The sequence below is a fragment of the Furipterus horrens genome, unplaced genomic scaffold (assembly GCF_987537825.1).
Source record: "Furipterus horrens unplaced genomic scaffold, mFurHor1.1.pri manual_scaffold_13, whole genome shotgun sequence".
Lineage (NCBI taxonomy): Eukaryota > Metazoa > Chordata > Mammalia > Chiroptera > Furipteridae > Furipterus > Furipterus horrens.
The window spans coordinates 2,100,337-2,123,342 of NW_028327183.1; the positions used below are offsets into that span (position 1 = coordinate 2,100,337).

The window sequence follows — 23,006 nt, forward strand, 5'->3', positions numbered from 1 at the left end:
GAGCAAGTTGCTAAAGCTGTGATTTGTAATTAAATCAGCACCTCTGCTCCTTAAATTTCCTTGCCCGACTTTATCTGACACTGCATTGGAGTGAATTTAATAGGGAGCGGAGATGGATTAATTAAGGAGGTGCAGACCGTAGTTTTTCCAAACACTATTCTCATCTTTGACTCATCTGACAGCACAGCTCTGCATTAGCAACACTTCACTTAAGCTGCAGGAAGAAACCACAGCAGCACGTTTGTGGGGCGCGCGCCGGGTGCCCCTGTGCTGTGGGCGGCACGCGCCCATCTGTGGACCCACCCTCCCCACAGCCCGCAGCGGCTTCCGCGGGGCACGTGGGGCACAGCGCACGCTCGAGGACAGCGTGGGGCCCGAAAACAGGTAAGTCCTTAAAAGTAAGACTCGGGGAATGTGGAGGCACAGGTCCACGGGACTGCCGGGTGAGGAATGAGATTGTAATCAGCTCCTTTGCAACAAATGTGTTTGCGTAGGAGACGGGTCTTGTTGCATTATTTATAACAGCCTGTGGATGACAAACATTTCCCAGCAAAGACAAATTACAGTCTCCCCCGTTTCCAGCGCTGCATGCAGCAGTTTTCCCTTCGCTACTGGGATCTACAGCGACTGGAACAGCAGACTAGAAGTCAGTGTGTGAACAGAATTTCATGAAGCAAATCTTCCCTTCTTGCGGGCACTGTAACTTCTCCTTTCCTTTCTTTGATTTTTCAGAAAATGTCTCTGACTCAGTTACATCTGTGCAGACGGGTCTTCTAATAGCTGAACAGCTGAATAATTTGCAAACTTTCTTACAGCTTCTCAGACTTTCTGCATGTTCTGTAACTCAGTCATTCATTTAATCATTCAGTTTTTGTTAATTATATAAGAAGAACACATCAGTCACTGCTTAGAGCTCTTCCATGTCTCCCCTCCTCCCCTTTTTCCATTTCACTGACTAAGCCCTGCCCCCCATCTCTCCGCTCGCCCTTCCCTGTCAGGTCTTTAGCTGCCACAAGATTAAGCTGAGGGGACGACTCCTTCTGCAGAAATTCATTCCTTCAGAGGAAAACAACGTCGCGGTCATTAGAGGGGGCATTACAACTCTTCCCTTTTGTTCTCAATCTGTGTTTTTTGATACAAAAATATGCCTGATTACTCTTTGCTCAAGCTAAAAAAAGATAATACCAGCTAGTCCTGGAATTTTTTTTGGTATGATTTAACGTGTATCTAAAAATGCAATAAAGTAATTGTTCAAATTTTCTATATTTTTATTTAAGTTTCCTTCACTAACACCGTATATTAAAGTATTTGACTACAATTGTGTTTGTCAATTTCCCCTTGAATTTTTAAAATAGTTTTTGTTTTACGGCGTGTTTCTGTGCTGAAGCAGCGGTATGATTGAGAGTTTAAATTAGCGAAAACGGAAACTCACTCTGGTATGTTCATGCTAGACCATTACACAGAGTGAGAATGGCCATATAGTGAGTTCTTATTTCTGGGTCCATAAAAAAGGAGAATAAAGGCAACTCTGGTTATACTTCTTCATGGTTAGGGCTCCGGCCGTCTCAGAGAAGCGTCTCAGTACGGGAGGAAACGGTCCCAGCTGCGTTTGCTGAGACCGGCTCTCAGGCCGTGCGCCGCCTGTCAAAGGCACCATTTTCTGCTTCATCTTATTTCCTTTATGTCTTTACTGCATTTCCCTTTATTATTTACTCAAAAGCATACCTAGATTTTTTCTTTATGATCATACATCAAAAAAACCTCTATGTAATATTCCAGCTTCTTTTCCACCAGGAAAAAAAAAACTAGGATTAGTTTAGGTTGTGGATTGGGTTCCTCAACTTTACTTCTGCTTCTAGACAAGCTTTGTTAACTATCTACACGTCACAGTTTCAACGAGACAACACGCGTCCTTCCTCTCGCCCTGTCACTTCAGCCGGGAAGCAGGATAGCGCTTTGGCTCCGTCACAACGGGCTGCACGAGGAGCTCGCGTTCCTGCAGCTGTCGGGGCCTGGCGTGGCCTCCTGCTCAGCCCACAGAGAGACGAGGTCTCGTACGGAACGGGCGTGAGAACACGGTAACTGGTCACCCCGTTCACCCCATCAGTATGGCAACCGAGCGCACGTTTATGCGCGGAGAAGCCCGCGCCCAGCCTCACCTGACCCGTTCTTCAGCTGCCCGTTGGCGTCCACGGTGGTGTACATGATGTACGGTCCGGGCTGGTTCACGCCGAAGGGCTGCAAAAACAGGACCAGTTAAGCCTCCGGGAGCGTGCGAATCGCTTTACCGGATACTTCTCAGACCTGACGCCGTCTGCTCCGTAGGAGTCAGTATTCTAAGCCGCTCTCCCCGGAGAGTCGTCACCGCCGGACTGGCCGGCAGCGCCCTGAAACCGCCATCCCCGGCACGTTTTGAGTCCGCAGACGGAGAGCTCCCTGTGCGGGCAGCCCTAGCAGCCCGGACTGGGGGTCAGAAACAGTGTGGCACCTGCTCCCACGGAGGCTGCCCGAGGTCCTGCTCTCGGTCTGGGCCAACGAGGGGCCGACCAAAGGCTAAAAGGAACAATGTGGGCGAGGCGTCGGACGGGGTCTGCGAGCGCTGACCCGTTCCCGGGGCCCGAGGAGACCCTGGCCGCGCCGCTCCTCTGTCCCCGAAGGAAACCTCTCTCCAGCCACCACGGCCCACTGAGCGGTGACCCCGCGGGCCTCACAGTGCCAGTCCCGGGGGGCCCCAGACCCAGGAGGGCCCGCCCCAGGGTCAGCAGCACATTATGGAAAACGTCCGGCTCTCGGCAAAAAACTTCCCACAGACAAATGGGAAAGTACGGGCCGTACAAAGGGAGAAAGTCCATAGAAAGGGGCCCCCAGGAGCCCAGATGTCTGACTTTGCAGCCCCAAACTGTAGCCCCGCTGTCATGCGATAGAGATACGCAGAGCACTAGAGGACGCCAAGTGTGGAGAAAAGGAAATGATGAGGACCATGTCTCGCCGAAGTAAAGTGTCAGTGAAGAGATGGAATCCCCCCCTACACCCCGACACCAGACTCTGGGGGGGCGACAACCGGAGTGGCTCAGTGGCAGGCTGGGGTCGGCAGAGGAAGAGCCAGCGCGACCGAAGCCGAGCCAGTCTGAGGAACGGAAGTGCGGGCCGGGGAGAAAATAAAGGAGCCCGAGAGACACGTGCTGGTGGCCTGGGGCCTCTCCTTAAGAGCCATCGGCCTGCTGGGACTACGCGTGGTGCATTTTATAAAACCTGGCCGCCTGGGCCCTGACTGCTGCGGCTCAGCTGGCAAGTCGTCCTGCAAAGCGAGAGGTCGCCAGCTTGCTTCGTGCAAGAGGCAGCTGATGGACGTTTCTCTCCCTCTTTTTCCTTCCCTTCCCCTCTCTCTAAAAATAAATAAAATCTTTTAAACAATTGGTAGCTTGCGAGAGTACATAATGTGACCTAAATCTCTGCATAACCGTTGGACTGACCGACCACAAGAGCATAAAGCCGTGAATTTGGCTGAGCACAACAAGCACACAACTGCCCTGCTCCTCTTCAGCTGCTTTTAGTGGCGCCGACTTTAAAGAAGGAGCGATGCTCCCTTGCCAACCGATACAGAGGCAAAGGCGTGAATGGGAGTCCGCGGCGGAGGACAGAACCGGTGAACCTGGAGATACAGCAGCGGAAACTGCAACGAGGAAACGCAGGGAGAGAACGAGTGAGAAGGCAACCCAGAATGCGCGACAACTGCGGGCCAATCGCCAAAGGTGAGCACGCGAGTCACGGGGTTGCCAGAAGGAAACGGAAGGGAAGGGATGAAAGAAACAAAGAAATGATAACGATATTTTCCTGAAATTAAGAAGACGTGAAACCACAGACCCAGGAAGCTTAGAGAAAACCAGACGAGACAAACGGCTGACGTCCCATCCACCTGATTACCATATTCAATCAGCAGAGAGTCAAAGAGAAAATCCGGAGAGAAACGAGAGGAAAAGAACGGAGAAGGATGTCTCGGGGTCCCTGTGAGGCTAGGACACAGTTACGAACACTCATCTGAGCTGAAGGCGAAGGGTCAGCAGGAGCCAACACGCAGGGCCGTGTGTCTGTCTCCAGAAACGCCCGGGAGCAGGTTTACGAGTGAACGAGAGAGACGGCCGGCAGGGGCGGTGGGAGGACGCCGTGCTCTGGGCGTTCACGTTCGGGGCAGAAGTGAGCACGGCCGCCGTGTGGCAGCTAAATACGGAGGGGGGTCCCCAAGGCAGGCGCCGCAGGTCAAGGCAGACTGGTCTTCACGCTGGACAGGTGCGGTGAGGGGAATAGGAGGGAGGGGCTAGAGAAACCCACGGTAGCCAGGGGGCTGCAGAAACGGCCTTGCAATTTCAGTGGCAAATATTAAAATTTCATTCATTTGTTATTTATTTACTGCCATCCTCTTACAGTTGTCCCCGTTTTCCCTGGTAGATAAGGTGCAGAGTATGGCCCTGGGACTGAGCTGCTAAAGCTGATAAAAATGAGACTCTGGGGTTTTCAAAATAAAGAGCAAGGCATTCGGGTGGGAGTAGTGGCTCGTCTGCCTGGCGGACAGGTTGCCTGTATCAGTGGAAGCTCAGCGGCAGCAGAAGAGCTATTCAACTCCAAAGTCAGCGCGAGTGGGAAAGCCTGTCATATGACATATATGTTTTCCCTCCAGCCTCACGCTGTTCATGTCTCATTAACACTTTGTTACGATGTCAAAGCAACACGAAGAGCACCCACTCTTCCACGGAATGGGTGACTTCACACTGGACAGACGTTTGATGGGTGGGAGCCGGGGCAGCACAGGGTGCACATGCTGCCTTTAGGGGGCCACAGAGCTGTTCGCTGTGGCGTCCGTGGGGAAGGAAAGGGGACACGCGAAGGGCAGGGCAGCAGGGCCCGAACCCCACGGGAAGTGACCCGCGGGTGATGGCGGCAGGAGCGTCACAGCTGCCCGCTGGCCTCCTGAACCTGCCGCACGGAAGGCGCGGGGAACGGGGGCTCCGTCGATCGAACAAGCACCACCTGCCTTAATTCGTCTTTCCTCTCAAACTTTCCGCAGGAACTTGTGGGTAAAGGGAACGGGCTCAATTCCAACTTCGTAAAGTTCTTTCCTTGACCGTGTGGTGAAGACAGTGCCCAGGTAACCAAGCTCCGCTTCCGCCTCTGACTAATCACATCTACACTCTATAAACTTTTTACAACTGCCTTACTCTGCCCACCTCCCCCTGCCCGCAGCGGCAGATGTTTTAGGAAAACTACCAGAGCCCCAGTGGGCAGCCCTGAGCACTGAGCACCCCCTGAATCACTCCCAAAGAGCGACGCTTTGATTCTAACGTATGTGACTGAGAGAGCTTACTTACTGTTATCTTATGAGGGCAGTCGTTGGAGCAGAGGCCACTGAGCACTGTGAAGGAGAAAGAGAAGGTGCTGATTATTCCCAATATAATCGAAACTTGCATTTAGAGTAAACTCGTGCGGCTTCACCTGAAATCTACCAACATGGTCTTTTGGTTCATGATCACAAGCAGAAACCAGTGAAATTTCTTTAGATCTGAGTAAATTAACTTTCTGCTGTTCACGGCAGGCCAGCATTAAGCAGTCAAGACGCCACTGAGTGAGTGGGAGTGTTATGGTCACGTGGGTCGGGACCCCTGTCGGCTTTACTTTCCGTTTGCCCAGCTCACTGTCAAGGGCGACTCAGAACCTGACAAGGCACCAAACGCAAACCCACTGCCACGTGTCCTGAGGAAGCAAACGCAGCAGTTGGCGCTTTATGTATCCAGCGAGACTCTTCCCTTTATCCAGTCCCAGTTTCTCGTCACAGACTTGGGGCACATCTGGTAACTCTTACGGAGACCATAACCAAAAAAGAATTGAGGGTCTACAACAAGAACACAAAAGTAACTTACTGACACATTTATTCTATAACCACCAAAAAAGGAGGTTAGATTATCGGAACAGTCTTTATACAAGGAGCAGGAGTTCGGAAACATAACCACACTATCGCTACTTCCTGGGAAGGGACAGCTTTGTCAGGAGGCGGACGTTGAAGAGTCTAAGTGCTATAAATGGCAAAAGCCGACAATGCTGCTCAGCGTGCATGGATTAGTTCCGTGGCGCGCACGAGTGCCTGTCCGTGCAAATCCATGCGCAGGCTGGTGGGTCCCTGTGCTCACGTCGTCTCTGGGCGTGACACTGTCCTCACAGACGTACACGCGGCCGGGGTCCGAGGGACAGAGGCCCTGGGAAGGGGCCACAGGCCACAGAAGAAGACAGCTGTCCACCCGCACAGAACACACTGATGTAACTGATTTAATGGGCACATGAACTACAACATGAAGGAGTGAACTAAGCTGCAAAACAGCTTTCACTGTTCAAGGTTTCCACCCCAGGACAGGGACTGGTTCTCACTCCTTTATTCGTAAGGTTGTTTATTTGTTTGCTTGTTGTCTTCCCTCACCTCTAGGCAGACATTAGTGCTTGTTTTCCACTTGCACTAAAACGACCGTCACAGACCTTCATTTAAGCCGTTATTTTGCTGAACAGTCGTTATTTGCTCACAAGTCTGTGTTTCTAACTAGTATTTACGCTCTGCATCGTTTTTATCATTTTCTCACGGCCTAAGCCAGCGTATTTGCTCAATAAATACTTGTTAAAGCAGGAGTAAGGTGAATTACTCAGTAAACAGCACAGGATAATTGGCTACGTGGAAGAAAATGAGGTTAGACTTTAATTCATAACATAAAAGTTACATTTGGCAGTGACCCAAACAATGTAACGAATTCCTATACTTCAAGAATAAAAAGATGATCAATTTAAAAATGGGCAAAAGATCTGAACAGGCGTTTCTCCGAAGGAAAGAGACGCACCAAGCTCAGGAAAAGGTGAGCACCACCACTAGGGCCCAGGACAACTCAAGCCGAAGCCACGCGTGCCTGCTGTTCCCAACACCTGAGGTGGCAGCAGCCAAGGACCTGTCCACCACGGGGGGTTCAACAAATGTGGTCCACGTGGACCATGAAGCACTGTTCAGCTTTACAAAGGAAGGCGACCCCGCCGCGAGCCTTGGGGACACGCGCTGAGTGACGTGAGCCCGCCGCAAGACAAACACTGTGTGGTCCCACCCACATGGGGCGCCCGGAGAGCCCAGTTCGTGGGAGGCAGGATGGTGGCTGTTACCCGGGGCAAAGCCAAGGAAACAGAACTACTCCCGGGCTCGGCCTCACAGTGGTGGCACGCTCCGCCTTCCTGCAGCTCTCGCTGGCCTGCGGGGAAGCGCCGCGCTCGCTCGTTCTCCACGCCCACGGTGAGGCAGGCGGGGGTGAGCCCAGGGCCCCGCCCACCCCTTCCCCGGGGAGGGACCCGGGGCGTGGGCCAGTGCATTACTCAAGGCCACAAAGCAAACGGAATTTTCTGTAAGACCGTGTGGCCAGTAGGCACTAACTCATTTAAAAAATACATTATCCTACTTTTATGGGAGATGGGAAATCAATGAACCATTGGATTATTTTATTTTCTGTACAAGGGAAAATGCTTTGTCTTGTTTAGCATAGTTGAGAATATTTACTCAAAATTACATAATAGTCTCTTTCATTTTGTGCATAGCAAGCTAAAAATTGGCTTGCATCTTGTATCTATTTTTGTTTTTTACAAGACTTCCTGTCAAATTTGAAGTTTCATATTGTAGCAATAGGATCAAAATGATTAAGACTTAAATGTACATATTGTACATATGCCATGGGTCTATATTACACATATATGTCTTTTAACACGTTGCGTGCAGGTGGCGAGAATTCTCGTCGTTTCTAAAAGGCATTTAAATACCCCGGTACGCAGCGTGTTAAAAAGAGAGCTGCCTAATACAAATAAAATATGCATTTCCTCGGTTTTTACAAGATTCAAGGAGCGATGCTAATGCTTGAGCTTAATTAATATTCTTCTTGATAATATTGTTTAATTAGGAGCTGAGAATGCCCAAATATTATTATAAAGGTTAACCTGCTCCTAGCAGGAATTATTATTCCGCCCACAGAAAAGCCCGACCTTCTCCAGCGACAGCCACAGCGCCGCGGCAGGCGCACACTGAGCCCGCAGGCGCTCGGGGCTCTAACAGGCGACGTCTGACGTAAGGCAGAGAAGTCCTCGGCTGCTCTCAGCACTCACACTGCTCTTGTCAGGGAATTACTTCACTTTCAGCTTTGTGTTCCCCATTAAACCCCTCAGACACCCAGCCTTGGCTTCCCGTCCAAAGAGAAAGGGATGCGCCCACTCACGTGCGTACTTGTCCCCACCCTCTTCCCTCAAGTTGGTAAATTAAGAAAACGTTCTACTTTTTTGTCATCGGAAAACAAAACAAAGTAAATACCCAACCAAAGCTTTAGCAGTGAAAAAGGAAGGATGCTCTAAGATTCTCTCGCATGACCAACAGCAGGAAGGCGCAGACTCTCAGGGCAAATGTTTGTGCAAATGTCACCTCCTAAAGCCCGACTTAGGGACAGGAGACAGGCACCAGCAGTCTATCAGATCAGCGCGAGAATGTAATTTCTCCAGCGCCACGGGAATAAAGATTCCATGCCTTGTGTTTCCACAGGAAAACGCCTCACGAGGAAGCAGTCAAGGCAGAATGTCTCACCGTCACTACCACAGAGCTGCGACCAAGCTCCCTTCCTGGGGGCAGTTCCCTCCAGCAGCAGGGGCGCCCACGGACACCCACGCCAGTGAGGCCAAGGGCTGCCCGGGGCTGCTCCTGGGGCCGGCCCGCCCCCGCTCTCTGCGGCTGCCTCTGCAGCCCTCTCCCGGGCAGGGACTGTCGTCGCTGGGTTTGTAAGGCTGGGTCTCTGCTTCTCAGGACAAGTGCCAACATATGTCTTCCTACCAACTTGCCGATATTGGGCTGAACCATAGTTTAATTTTTAGATGTTTAAGGATTTAACCATTTCATAAATTTTTCTAATAATTGGCATTTATAATATTAAAAATTCCGTATGTCTAACATTTTATAATACCCTTTCAGGTAAACTGTTAACACTAAGGAGTAATTTCTAATACTCCAGAATTTAAAACCAAAGTTGTTTCAGAAAGATTAATGAAATATAAAAATATAGGCTATTCAGAGTTTAATGGAAAACTGTAATTAAAATAATTAATGAGCTGGGTGAATTGCTGGTTATTAGCAGATTTAATTAGTTTAAAACTTGACTAATGGGATGTGCAATTCATCAGCTTTCGTTAAAATGACAATGCTCAGGGTATGAGCATTTCCTGGGAAGACGAGGCGCTGTGGCCCAGGCAGTCTTCAAGCCTTTTAAAGTGTGAAACCGTGTCTTCTCGCCTTGTGGTTCAGCTGCCACTGAGCAGTCACGGCTGTGCCCAAGTCCTGGCAGGCCGGGGAGAGGAGGGGGCGGGAGGGCTGCGGTGGCGCTGGCAATGGGCGGCCCCCGGCTTACGGGCCACGGCCACCCTCATGTTCGTCCTCTGAAAATGTCTTTAGCTCTTGTTTCTTTCAGCCACACGGATACAAAGCAATTATCATGCTCAAATGTCCTGTGTGAGATAAAGGCCTCCCTCCCAGCCACTCTTGTCACTTACACATTATTTTAGACACTATATGGAAATGTTTTTGCTTGTTATGGATTACCTTTGATTCATTATTATCTTTTAGTTAAAACATCATGTGCTCCTTGTAAAAATCTTATACACAGAAACACATAGGTAAAAAGGGAACCGCCGCTCAAGCAATGGGGTCCTGTTCTGTACGGTGCGAACGGAGTGACGAGGCAGCTCCCGTCCGTTCTCACCCCTGCACCCCCGGGGACAAGCCTCAGACACGCGCTTCCCCCTTGAGGAGTGTGCTGTCTCACTGCCTACTTCTTTAGAGAACTGGACCTTGTCCTGAGCAGGCCATACTGTGGCTGCAGGTATCCTGTGACCACCGTCCCCGCTTGTGAGCCGCAGAGGAGACGGCGGGCGTGGGCGGGAAGAGGTGGCGGCAAACAGTAAAAAAGGTTCATATACTGTGGGAAACGGGGCCGAGACTCTCGCTGCTAGAGGAGACAGTTCCGAACAGAGCGGGGAGGAAGGACCTTTGAAGTGCGCTGGATTAGACACAAAGTCGTGACCCGAGTTCGTGGTTTATACACAAGTACACGTGGAGACAGCTGTGCCCACCAGTGCGCTGTGGGCGTGTGAAGCCCACCTGTCTTTTCTAGCTCCGTCCACAGAGGGGACCCGGAGGACATGACAACCCAGGGGCAGCGAGCACACTGAGCACCCAGAACTTGGTTTCTAAATACCGTCCTCGACTGGAAGGAACCGGGGCCCCTTGGAGGAGGGTGAGGATCTAGACGTGGGGCACGGGCGGTACCAGATGACTCTGTGATACCTGCTCACAGCATGTGCCAGAGAGACAGGAGATCTGTCGCCTGAAGGACGCCTTCCTACTGTCCCATGGGGACAACCGGAGCATTAGAAGAAATGGTTTTGTTTATTAAACAAAACACAAACACACAGATCTATACAATCCATGAATATATAAATAGGAGAGGCAAGATCTTTCTTAGGGCAGAAGGCCAACTAAGAAGTGGAGGAGTGCTGGGACCAGAGACTCGCTCTTTGACGGCTCTTGGGTAACAGGCTGGTGCAGGCAGGAGCTGCCGGTGGTCTCCGGGGGGGCAGGCTTGGTAAGAAACACGGTATGAAAGCCATATGAGGGCACAGCTCCACCAGATACAATCACTTGCCAAGGGGGCAACAGTGATTGTAAGGCAGAAGCAGCGGGTGGTCATCAAGGAGACCAGATGGTCAAGGTTAACGTGGTGGTGGTGGAGGTCAACTCCACATGCTCCCTGGTGCGAGGCCCCAAGGGGCGCACAGCGCTCTCTACGCGGTGGGATTCCCACCAAGAGTGCAGGCCTGAGCTGGGTCAGGAGGCCTGCGGATGAAATGCAACAGGTGCCCCTGGCCAGGGCTGGGCCAGGTGGGGAAGGTCCGTGCCAGGGCGACGGTGCTGTCCTGAGGCTGATTCCTGAGCGCTGAGCTGCGCTCCAGCGACCTCGGACTGCGCCCTTACCCTGGAAAATTTGCGTGGATGGAGAGAATGCAAAATTAAATGTTAATACTCAACACAAAAACATATAAATCAAACTCACCAATGACTTTAACAAAATAAGCATCTGCTTCAAAGTTGTTCTTTAACGCGTGGATGGCAAAATCGTTCTTTGTGTGCCCTTTACTGAGCACCATGATGTCCAGGATGCCCTGGGAAAACAGAGACGTGGTAAGAGCAACCCGCCAGACCGAGAGGGCACGTTTACTGCATAAATGCAGACCTTAGGTGTTCAACTTCAAGTTTAAAATAAAAATATGGTGTTTATTTGTAGTAAAATACAAATAAAATGGGAAACGTGGGTCATTTGAATCCCTGGAGAGGTTTTGGTGTATTTCCTTCCAGTCCCCCATGCATGGGTTTTTAAAGGCCTGGGAGACAGACTTCCAAATGGTTCCCAAGCCTGGAGAAAAGGAGGCCTCTTCCTCAGCCGGGGCCACCACGGCCCCTGTCACCCTCCCCCGAGGAAGGGGCAGCTCTGCCCGTTTGGTGGGAGGGACAGAGGGGCGCGCGTTTCCGTTCCCGGGTGGCCGCCCCGCACTGAGGCGGGTCGCTTGTCGCGGTTCTCACGCCGGCTGCGGTGTTTCCTCTGTCCATCGGCCACGTGGTGCCCCTCGAGGGGGAGTTTTTGGTGACTTACATAAAGCCTTCTTATACTAAGAATATTCATTATTTGATTCTTTCATAGCAAATTTCCCAGATTTAAAAAGAATTTTTAATTTCATTCATGTAAATTTCGGGATGTTTTTTATGGACAGAAGTTAAAAATGGGATATTTTTGCCAGTTGGTTTTGCGCTTGGAAACTGCTCATGACGTGAAGGGGCGTGAGGTCTGACAGCACAGAGACAGGAAGACAAGGGCTTCGATAACCGTGTGACTGAGAACCAGCAGCTTGTAAAAAATAAAGCCAAAACGCAGCTGGGAGAGACTGAGCGTCCTCGTGGGCATTTAACTCCTGATGGGACTCAGGGGCCGCGCCGCGCCAGGACGCCTTGTTTTTGTGGGCGGCAGGCCGGCTCTCACCCTCGGGGGGACGCCGGGGCCCCGAGAGGCTGACTGGCCACCGGAGACGCCGCCTCCCGCTCACGAAGCTGTGACGAGACTGGCCTCGACTGGCCTCGCTCCTCGTGACCTGGTCACTGCGCCCCGCCAGCCCCAGAGCGCGCGGCCCCAGCGGCCTGAACAAGCCCAGAACGAGGCCCCTTCCTGTCTCACCGCACGGAGCGGCCCGCGGCGCCCACCGACGTGCGCCCTCTGCCCTCTGCCATCAGGGGGCTTCTTCAGTGCATACAATGGCTCTCTGACCTCACCTACTTCCTGCTGCCACAGGGGGACGAGGGTGACACGGGCGGGGGGCGGGGACAGCAATGAGACCCCACCCACAGGCCGGCTCGGAACTCACATCTTCATAAATGTCAAAGAAGGTGGCCAGAACGGCATCCCGGACTTGGTGGAGGTCCGCCAGCTCCCAGTAGACCTTGAACGTGCGGCGCGCGCCCTCACAGCTCGCGTTGTGGCAGGGGACGTTCTCCAGCAGGAAGGCCTGCTGGTTGCTGCAGGACAAAGGACAGGCGTCCCGTTAGTGTCACACGCCCACGACGTCACGCCAGCTGTCGTTGACAACGCTGTGCCGTGCGCCCCAAACCCCCCCGAGCGTGGCGCGCCAGTGTGCTTTCCGTAACGCGCAGACCAGAAAGCGGTGGTTACGGGAGCGGAAGAACGTAACCCTGACCCCGGCAACACCTCGCCGTGTCTGGCTGCGGCACTCCGGACCCTGCACGGCTGACGCGTGATGTCCTGCCGGTCACAGCTCATGACGCTGGAGGAAACAACAACAGGTACATGGACAATCCCCCAACATTTGGAAACTCAACGAAACACCACTAAGTGATCTGTGGGTAAAGAAGGAGCTCAAAGGGAAAATACCAAGTGCTGTGAACTAAGTGACCATGAGGGTCCAGCCGTTGAGACTAGGGATGCCACTGAAGCAGCGTTTAGAGGCAAATTTACGGCACTAAACACTGGATCACAAAACAAAGGTCTGAAATCAATGACTTCAGTTTCTTCCTTAAAAAAGCTAGAAACAGAGGAGTCAATAAAATACGAAATTAGAGGAAAGGAAATACTTACACAGCAATAAAGTAGAAAACAGAAAAAAACAGTATAGAAAATCAATAAAACAAAAGCTGGTTCTTTGCAAAAAACAAGTTAAAAACTGATAAACCTTCACCCAGAATGGCCTTTAACACGTTACGAAGAGAGAACACACAGTAAAAACATCAGGAATGAGGGCGGGAACATCGCCACAGATCTTACTGACACTAAAAGGATAATAAGGGAACAGTAACAAAAACCGTGCCCGATACAGTGAACGAGTTCTACCAGACGGATTCCTCGGAAGTCACAAACCACCGAAGCTCACTCAGCAAGGAACGGACGCAGTGGAGCTGTACTGCAGACCTCCTTAAAGACCCCCACGCCCCACGCCCAGACGGCTCACCGATGGTCCCCCCAACTACTTAGAGAATAACACTCCATACCACCTCTTCAGCACACACATGGGGAAATCCTTCCCAGCTCGTTCCATGAAGCCCCGCTGCACAGCAAAGTTAGACACTACGAGGAAACTACAGACCAACATTCCTCACGAACAGAGATGTAAAAAAACTTAACAGAACCCTAGTAAATCAAACCCAGCATTAAAGAAGAATCTGCCCTGCCCGACAGTGCTCACTCAAACCAGCTCGGTCTGGAACCACGTCTCTGCTGCACGATCACCAGAGAACCAGGCACGGAAACAGTGAGGCCCTGAAATGGGCGCATGCCGGCGAGCTAAGCCTCAGGTATGTACGAAGGAAAACCACGGCCACCCTGGGTTCATTGCAGGGATGCAAAGGTGCTTTAATATTGTAAAATGAGTGTAACTCACTAGATTAGGAACCAAAAGAGGAAAACTATACGATCATCTCAATAAAGGGAGGAGAAACATTTGACAAAATCCAACACCCCGTTCCGACCTAAACCCTGAGCGAGTCAGGACGAGAAGGACTTTCTCACGTGCCTCGGCAGCTACAGAAAACGCCCACGAACAGCAGGCTAACGTGAGAGACTCGGGTCCTCCTCTCAAGACCCGGTTCCCACGATGCCAGGATGTGTGCTCGCACCAGGCCACTCGGCCTCGTCCTACGGGTCCCGCCGTGTGACAAGACAAGAGAAGCAAAGGTGTCTAGATTGGGAAGGAAGAAGGAAACTGTTTTTACTCTTAAATTATTTGACCACCTTTTTAGAAATCCTGTAATATCTCCAAAAATACTACTAGAATTAATAAGTTGAGCTGGGTGGCAGAGCCCAAGATTAATATATGGAAGTCAAATGTATTTCTATATACTAGCAAACAACAATCAGAAATTAAAATTAAAAAGTACCAGTGATAACAGCATCAGAAGAAGGAAATACTTAGGTATCTCAGAAAAGGTGTACAAGACTATACACTGAAAACTATAACATGTGGCTGAGAAAAATTAAAGCCCTAAAGTAAAAGGACACACACATGCGCACACACATACTTCATGGGTCTGAAGACTCAGTATCATTAGGACGCCAGTGATCCCCATATTGATTTACAGATTCAATGTCATATCCATCAAAAGCGTGGTACTTTTTTTTTGGCAGAAATTGAAAAACTCACCCTAAAATTCACAGAAAATGCCCAGATCCAAAACCGACAAAGTGATGCTGGGAAAGAGTGGGCTGGGGGACCCCCACTCCCTGCGTCCGCTCCGTGTCACAAACCGGCAGTTCCTCGGCACTGCTGCTGCAGAGTGGGGCACAGGCCATCAGAACAGAAAGGAGAGTGAAGGAAGGGACCCGCTGGGACACAGAATTCATTTCCACCAAATATCAGAGGCCAGTGAGCAGAAAAAGGGAAGTCTTTTCAGCAAACGATGCTAGAACAGTTCAACAAAAAATGAACCTGGATCCATATCTTGCATCACACAGAAATATTAACTCAAAATGGGTCATAGACCTACATGTAGAACGTAGAACTATAAACATTCTAGGAGAAAGCACGGAAGGAAATCTTTGTGATTTAACTAGGTAGAAACTTCTTAGCTACAACACTGAAAGAAAACGGATAAAGAGGACGTTTTCAAAAGGAAGCACGTGTGCTCTTTAAAGACACTGTTCAGAGAATGAAAAGGCAGGCCAGGGATGAGAAAAAGTACCTGCAAACAACATACTAACAGAGGATTTGTATGTAAAGAACCTTCAAAACGCAGTCATAAGAAATCGAATACCCCAGATAAAATGTGGGCAAAAACCCCGAACAGACTCTGTACCTACAAAGACACACAAAAGGCAAATGGTCACACGGACGAATGGCCCAAACCATCAGTTATCAGACACTGAAGCTACGAAGAGAGAACCACACAGAGAACAGCTGAAGGTAAACAGGACTGACCACAGCAATGCTTAAGAAAGCATGAAGTGACCACACTGTTGGGCATTTTCTTGAGAAGTTAAGCACGTAGCTTCCAGAAGCCCCAGCCCCCCCATCCGTCAGTGTTCGCCCGAGAATGACGGAAAGCTTGGGTGCACGCGAGGACGTCGACACGAAAGTTCAGAGCAGATTACTTGCCATACCAAGACCTGATAAAAGCCCAGACGCCCCTCGACGGGTACATGGATATATCAGCACAATGACATGGTCCTCAGCTGAAATAAGCAACGGACCAGAGATACGGACACAGGTATGGGTGAATCTCAGCGCTGTTACACTGGGTGAAGGGGCCCCACCCGACAGAGCATCTGTTGCGTGACTGTGTATATAGCACAGGAGAGACCACACGTGACCCACAGGGACGGGGCAGACCGGTGCTGCCTGTCAGATGCGGGGGGGCGGGGGGTTAGCGACGGTTACAAAGACATCTTTGTGGGCGACGCATATGCTCCATTTCTCGACTGTAAGGGTACTGTCCCAGCTATACGTACATGTGAAAGCTTATCAGCGCCCATACTTTAAAGATGTGTGGTTTACTCTGTCAATTAAGCCTCAAGAAAGCTGTTAAAAATGCATGGCACTCCTGCACGAGAAAAACCAGAAACAGGCCACAGAAGGAAAAACAAACAGCGTCTGAGCTGGCCTTGTTTCCTGCGTAGGCGTGAACCACGCTTAGGCGCTATCCCGGTACAAATGCCACAGTGACAACATTTTGCCAGGGCTTCTCCTGTGACTGCACCCCCGTACCTCCCCGACGTGTTCCGCAGAATGGCGAGCGCATCCGGGTAGCCGTCCATGTTGTAGTCGCCAATGTGAAGGGTGATGGGAACCGGGATTTCCATGGGTCGCTGCTCACGCACGAACGGCACAAAGCCCCAGAGTGTGCCCTTGTTGCTGAAATCCTGTAGGACTGGAACCCACTAGGAATAAGAGAAAAAGATGGGATTTTCACAGTTATTTTAGAAAAAAACTCGGAAAATTGTAAAACAAATGGTCCATGAAAGTCCTCAAGATAAACATCATCTTCCTTAGGTTCTTCATCCCTACAGTGGGGCAGGTGTTATGGTTTCCTTTGATGAACAGGTGACTGACACTCTGGGAAAGGAAGGCTCTCTTTGAAGTCACTCACTGCACTGCCACGTGCAGCCTTAGAAGGTGTTTCACAGAATCATGGCGTCTCAGGATCAAAAGGACATTCATAATTGCCCAGCTGGAGGGCCCACTGAAAATCTGTGTCTACTAGAAATATAATCCCAAATAAATATTTTGTAAAATCAGAGCCAACTGTAATATCTAATACTGATGTCCTTTCAGGGGGACCGGCTGAGGAAGAAAGTCAGAACGTGGCCAAGTTCTCTCTGGACCACCTGCTGGGCCTCTTCCATGTGCTGGTGACTGTAGTCCTCACCCCCAGAGCCAGACGCCGCCAGCCCCAACTAGCTCTGCCTGCCCAGGAGAAAGAGCTTTGTCACCAGAAGGGCCAGAAGCTACAATCTCAGTAAGCTCTTTATTTCTGTATTAATTATAATGAGAGAACAGAGAGAACAGGCTGATTTCTAAATAAGCTTTTGGAAGTCCCTTTCTCTTCCGAAGGTCCAGATCTCCTCTTTTAATCACCTACGTGTACTAAAAGCCTAAAAGTGGAAAAGATGCCATGACAGTCACAGATGTGCCCACAGCTGGCTCGGAGGGGACAGGGCACGTCACCTGGGGAGCAGGCACAGCTGGCTGTAAGCGGCAGCAGGCCAGGCACACCGCAGGCGGCTCTTCCCTGTCAGCAGGGGAACCACACTAAAAGCGGCTTCCTGAGGAGCGCACAGTGGTCCGGCGGGCGTCCAGAACACTTTCCAGGCAGACTGTGCCACGGGGAAAGAGGCGAATTTACAAAAAACAAGGTGCTAAAAAAAACCTGTCTGCATCTTGAACCAATTTTTCAATCTTCTGCAAAGCAGAGAAGTAGCAAATGACATCAGGATGTTTTGATGTTTCCTGACTGAGAAAACAGTCTTGTTTGGGAAGAGGGGACACTTCCCTAAATGCCAGGTCACCCCAAACTTCTGAAGAGCCTGACAGTTTCTTAATGAGGACAAAGCGTCCCTGTTAAGGTACGTGCATCAGGGTCTAAAAAGTAACAAGTTTTTCATTAATGTGACGTCCTTACCAGTCACCAGAGGACGGTGACACTCATCTCCCCGGAGAGAGAGGACCGTGTACACTGAAAACGGCCTCCCACTGGTCTGTCGCCTGAAGACAGGCCGTCACGACTGGGTCCTCTTACCCCCGTGACCCAACGACGAGGTGTTATTATTTAACCTCGTGCTTCCAGTGGTTCAGGTTCAAAGAGTTCAAGATAATAAAACTTAGGGAGTGTAGCCGTTACTTTAAAATTTTATTTACTTCTTTCTATTTGTTTTTAGAGAGGGGAGGGGAGAGGGAGAGAGGGAGGGAACATCAGCGCGAGAGGGAACAGCCCCTGGTTGTCTCCTATAGGCTCCCAGCAGGGGCCGGCCCGCAGCCAGGCCGGGGCCCGACGGGACTCGGACGGGCGCCCTTCGGTGCGCAGGCCGGCACGGAGCCCACTGAGCCGCACCCGCCGGGGCGGTTACGTGGTTTTAGAATTCGGACTGCATGTATGAAGACGTGACACTCGTTAACAAGACTGCAGGTTTCAGGTGTAGGTTCTCTAACCCAGCGTCCGTGTCCCATGTGTGTGCTCACCACCCCACGTCGGGTCCCCTTCCATCGCCACTGACCCCCCTTTACCCTCTGCTGCCTCCCCCGCCCCGCCCTCTGGTCATCACCACACCGTTGACCATAAAGACTTTTTTTTTAACGTGCCTTTGTACAAAATGCCACGTTTCTACTGGTCAGGGCCGTGAAAGTCAGTGCGCTATCCGACCCTTCACAGCCCAGGTGGGAAGAGAACAGGCTGCCTCTGCCTTTCGGTGCTACCGACACGGAGGACGTCTCAGTGTCGTCGCCTGTCGCTTCCACATGAATCCCTGGCGGTGGCCGTCCAGTCCCAGACCGTGTCCCTGCCGCTACAGGGGAAGGTCAGCAGGAGGGGACGAGACAGACCTTGATGTCATCAACCCCATCAGGACCGGCCCTGAAAGCCCAGACACGAGGCTCTGCAGACGCTCTGTGCGAGGTTGGGTGCTGCACCTCCCCCGGCACATAAAGTGCTAACAGGTCATTTAATCATGGGATCGATAACGGGTTTTCTTCACCAGAAACTATCCTAACAGCACTTCTTCCTCAATAAGCCAATAAAAATACAGATTGGAATGAATGTCATTAAGTGAGGAAGTCAAGGATTTAGTTTTCGTTTCTCTCTGTTCTGCTCTCCAGATCTCTTCTAACCTCCGAAGGCTTTTTAAGAGCGAACTCCATCTCCAGTCCCTCCAGGCCGCTCGCTGTACCTGCTTTGTTCCGGGTCTTGCTAAGTAGATGGCACTTTTCTGGCAGTTCTGATCCTCACAGCCCGGGAGCAAGTGGTCCGTGTGTCCGTCCCCATCTGCCAAAGGAAACCCGAGTCTATTAGCAGGCCACAGAACAAGGGTTCTCGCTCGGCAGGTCACATTTCCTATGGTCCAGGGTCTACGTGAATCTGGAGAAACCGAATAATGTAATGCATAACTTCGTAATAAATGGGATTCAATTAAAAAAATCACCCTGGCCCTTGCTTCCCATGACCTGAGCTATTTCTTGTTTTAAATTGCTCACTTTTCTGTGATTAAATATTTATCCAGTGTTAGAAAAAAAGACCCCATTTCAGGCTCTGTTAAAATCATCAATTTTTAAAATGTGGCTTTTGGCTTATTTACATAATTATCACTGCTGCCACCGGAGAAAAATAAGCATGCCAAGAGTAACCCATGATTATATGGCATATTTTAAATCTGTGTTTACACATAATTTATCTTTACACGTGTTTTTAAGTGTTTTTTGTAAAGCATGAACTTCGACCCCCTGGCTTCTAAAAGGCAGCAATGAATTTTTATCAGTAAGAAAGCCGAGGAAGGGGACCAGACGTCCTTTCCCGCTTCGGGCTGTCTGAAAGGCTGCGCTCCCTGCAAAGGCCCCGAGACAAGGCGCGGTTTCTGGGGACCCGCAGGCAGCCCCTCCCCGCTCCGTGCTCCCCCTGTTGCTGTCCCCGCAGGCAGAGGCTTTGATGTCCTCAAGCTAAAGCCCTACAGGGACCTTCACCATGGACTTGTCACCTAGCTTTTACATTGGGGGCCTGAATGCGTGTGGCTTTAATCAGTGATGCAGCTGCTGTGGTTTCCTGTCTCACGTGGCTGCCGCGAGGGGCCACCGTGGGGTTGGCACGGTAGGGGCCCCCTTGATCATGGCAGCGTGCTGCATGCGCTCAGGATACAGCATGCTGTGCTCAAGGGGGGGCCGCAGGGCCTCACATGGGGCTGCTAGAGGACAGAGCGCTTTCCTTGAGGGCCCTGCCTGCCAGGACCGGGGAACGCGGCATGGGGACCCTCTATAGCATGTGCTCCTGCAAAACAAGCACATGACCAGTGTCACCCCCAGGTGGAGAGGAAAGGAGCTGTAAGTGGAACGGCTAAATATTCTGACCTGTAACTCGGCCTCTGAGTCCAACTATAAAGTAAACCAAGTGTAAACCAAGCGACTTCTGAGCTGCAGAGCAGATGAGCTGTGGCGGCCCCGCCAGGCAGCAGGGCAGGGCGGCCCCTCCAGCCCTCCGGGAGGTCACCATGGATGGCTGTGAGGCACATGTGACAGGATGCTGCTGCAGGTCACGCTGCGCATTGACGGCAGGACGTTCTGCGGGGCTTCAAGGCTTTCCTTGCATTTCAACACACGGGACCTAAAGCTAAAGGATTTCTGCAGTGTTTCTAAAGCTGCATTTCTTGCTAAAATAGATGCGGAGTATGGGGAGAAATGCCAAGCTATCCCGCTACATGTCAAAAGACACATGAGGCACATGACAGGTCATGCGTTCACAAGCAAAAGTGCATTTTCGTGGTTCATGATTCACACAAAGCTGTAAATACACACAAGAAAACAGAAATGGACCGAAGATCCGTTTCTTTTTGCTTCCACAGTAACAGATGAAGTGCGTCACTTCGCATTTTTCAGAAGCGCACATCATTAACATCAGAGGAATTACGGGCACAGAAATAAACAGTTTATAAGGCAAATTACAATATAATAACCAAGTCAGATTAGGGCAAATTCAGAATTTCAGAATGAACTTTTCACGTAGCACAGTATATTAATGCTGTGTTACCACCGCCTGACGAGTGTCCTGGAAGCTTCCAGGCACGTCTAAGAATGAAGTCACGGGGAGCAAGCTCTGGTCTCGGCCATCCGTGACACCGTCTGGAAGGGGCTCAGTGTTTTCCCGCGCGGTGATAATGCTCATGAATGACAACACTGCCTGCTTTCGTGAGCTCCTTCATTCCCTACAGGGTTACTTAGGAGACGGACCGATGATGCCCAGGCCTCCCCAACATGCTGGGTCGCCCTCCTGCACTTGAGAATAAAGGGGGATCTCCTATGATGATCAGATACACAGGCATTCGCATCAGGTAAATTTACGTACAGAGATTCACAATGTGACTCAATCTACAGAAAATGCTGACATTCGGCTAGGGTTTCTGTTTTCTCTTCAGTTTGGCAGCCTTTTATTGCTTTCCAGCACATCTGGCAGTAGACACAAGATTAACACATGTTTACTCTTAAGTCTGGTTGTATGTAGTTTTTTCTTGCAGAGAAGAATGTACTTCATTTTTCTGAATGTTCTTGTGCTGTGTAATTTAATAAAGACATACCACCTAATCTGTAGAAATTCTAGAGTTTGATATCCTGAGCCTGCCCAGGAAAAGACTGAACACCTAGTTGAAAACGCCTGCTTCCCTATGAAAGGCACCTGCGGGCGGCAGACCCCCCGGGAGGCCGGGCCCACACCTCCTCGGACACCCCAGCAGGACGGCCAGTGCTCTGCCCGAGACGTCTTTCAGGCCCCGAGCGCTGCACCCTCCCGTCAGCCCAAAGGCCTTTCCTTGGTCGCACTCACGCATCACGTTTGTCCAGCGTCAGCGTCCTGACCCCGTCTCGGATTCCTTCTCCCTCCGCGTCCCTCGGTCGAACTCAATTTACCCCTCTTCCTCCGCGGGCTGGTTCAGGCCTCACCCTCTTAGCGCTCTTCGGACTGTCAAACGGGCTTTGGGTTTATTCTGGGACCGAGGTCCCAGCTTTGTCCTACGAGTGTTATTAACGCGATGACCCCCACACAGCTCACGGCCGGGCCAGCTTCCTGTGACGACGCCCCCATCACCGCGAAGGGTGGGGGGAGAGAACGACACTGTCAGTCGCTCAGGGGCAACGCTTGCTGCTCTCTCTGGTGCCGACCGAGTCGCCACGTCCACGGGCTCCTTCTGCACGTTCCCCACACCTGCCCCCGCCCCCTTGGTTAGTAAGGTCGGCTCACGCCCTGGCCCTGTCTCCCAACCGGCTCCCACCCCTACAGAATCCAGGACAGCGAAGCTCTCACTCTGCCTCCCTTTTGATATAAAAAATCCCGGGCACCTCAGAGATTCCGATAACCTTCCCCTGCATTCCCCGTCCAGGGCCAGGAAACGTTAGTTTCTGTAAGACCCACCAGACCAGAGGATTTTGTTCACCTTTACTTCCTACAGTTAATTTAAAAAGACGTTTCTACAGAGTGTCCAGCTGTTCTGCCTCTGCATCTGCTCTCCTGGAATAAGGCTGACGTCTGCTCCTCTGGGAGTCGTTTGGTTATGTTTCCGCGTTTTTGCAGAAACTCGACTCAAGCCACCTGGCTTCCTCCCGCTCACGAACCGTGCCCCGGGTGCGCAGCGCCGCGTGTTTGAGCCACACCTCAGAGTCGCCCCGAAGTCCAGTCCAGACCCCACCCCTTCTGGGAGCCCCACCCTTGCTCAGCCTGGAGCACCCGTCCTGCCGCGAGACGCGGACGGCACCGGGGTTATGGCACTGATTTCATACCCAACAACGAGACGCAGCCTGGCTTCTCCTACATGGTAGCAGCTTCTGTTTCTTTCTTTTTTTAAATAAATATTGTATTTATTTACTTTTAGAGAGAGGGGAAAGGAGGGAGAAAGAGAGGGAGAGGAACATCAATGTACGGGTGCCTCTCGAGCGTCTCCAACTGGGGACCTGGCCTGCAGCTCAGGCAGGGGCCCTGACTGGGAATCGAACCAGCGACCTTTCGGCTCTCAGGCTGCTACTCAATCCATCGACCCACACCAGCCACGGTGCCTGCTTTTAAAGTAGATTTTAAAAATCTTTTAATATTTTATGTTAGGAGCTAAAAACTTCATCATAGCTGGAAAAAACTTCCATTCCTAGATGACCGAAAAGAGCTGGGAGCAGGTTAA

At 51.1% G+C, this 23,006-nt stretch overlaps 1 protein-coding gene across 2 annotated transcripts in view; it reads right to left on the reverse strand.

Annotated features, from left to right (window-relative positions):
• Nucleotides 1–23,006, reverse strand: part of ITFG1 (integrin alpha FG-GAP repeat containing 1) — a 78,306-nt gene that overhangs the window by 11,683 nt on the left and 43,617 nt on the right. For both annotated transcript variants that reach the window (XM_090259541.1, XM_090259540.1), the window contains exons 9-14: nt 19,032–19,126; nt 16,357–16,529; nt 12,511–12,661; nt 11,151–11,259; nt 5,364–5,407; nt 2,160–2,238 (exon numbers count right to left, since the gene is read on the reverse strand). In XM_090259541.1, the coding sequence (XP_090115667.1) occupies nt 2,160–2,238; nt 5,364–5,407; nt 11,151–11,259; nt 12,511–12,661; nt 16,357–16,529; nt 19,032–19,126 (651 nt within the window). The remainder of the gene's footprint in view (nt 1–2,159; nt 2,239–5,363; nt 5,408–11,150; nt 11,260–12,510; nt 12,662–16,356; nt 16,530–19,031; nt 19,127–23,006) is intronic.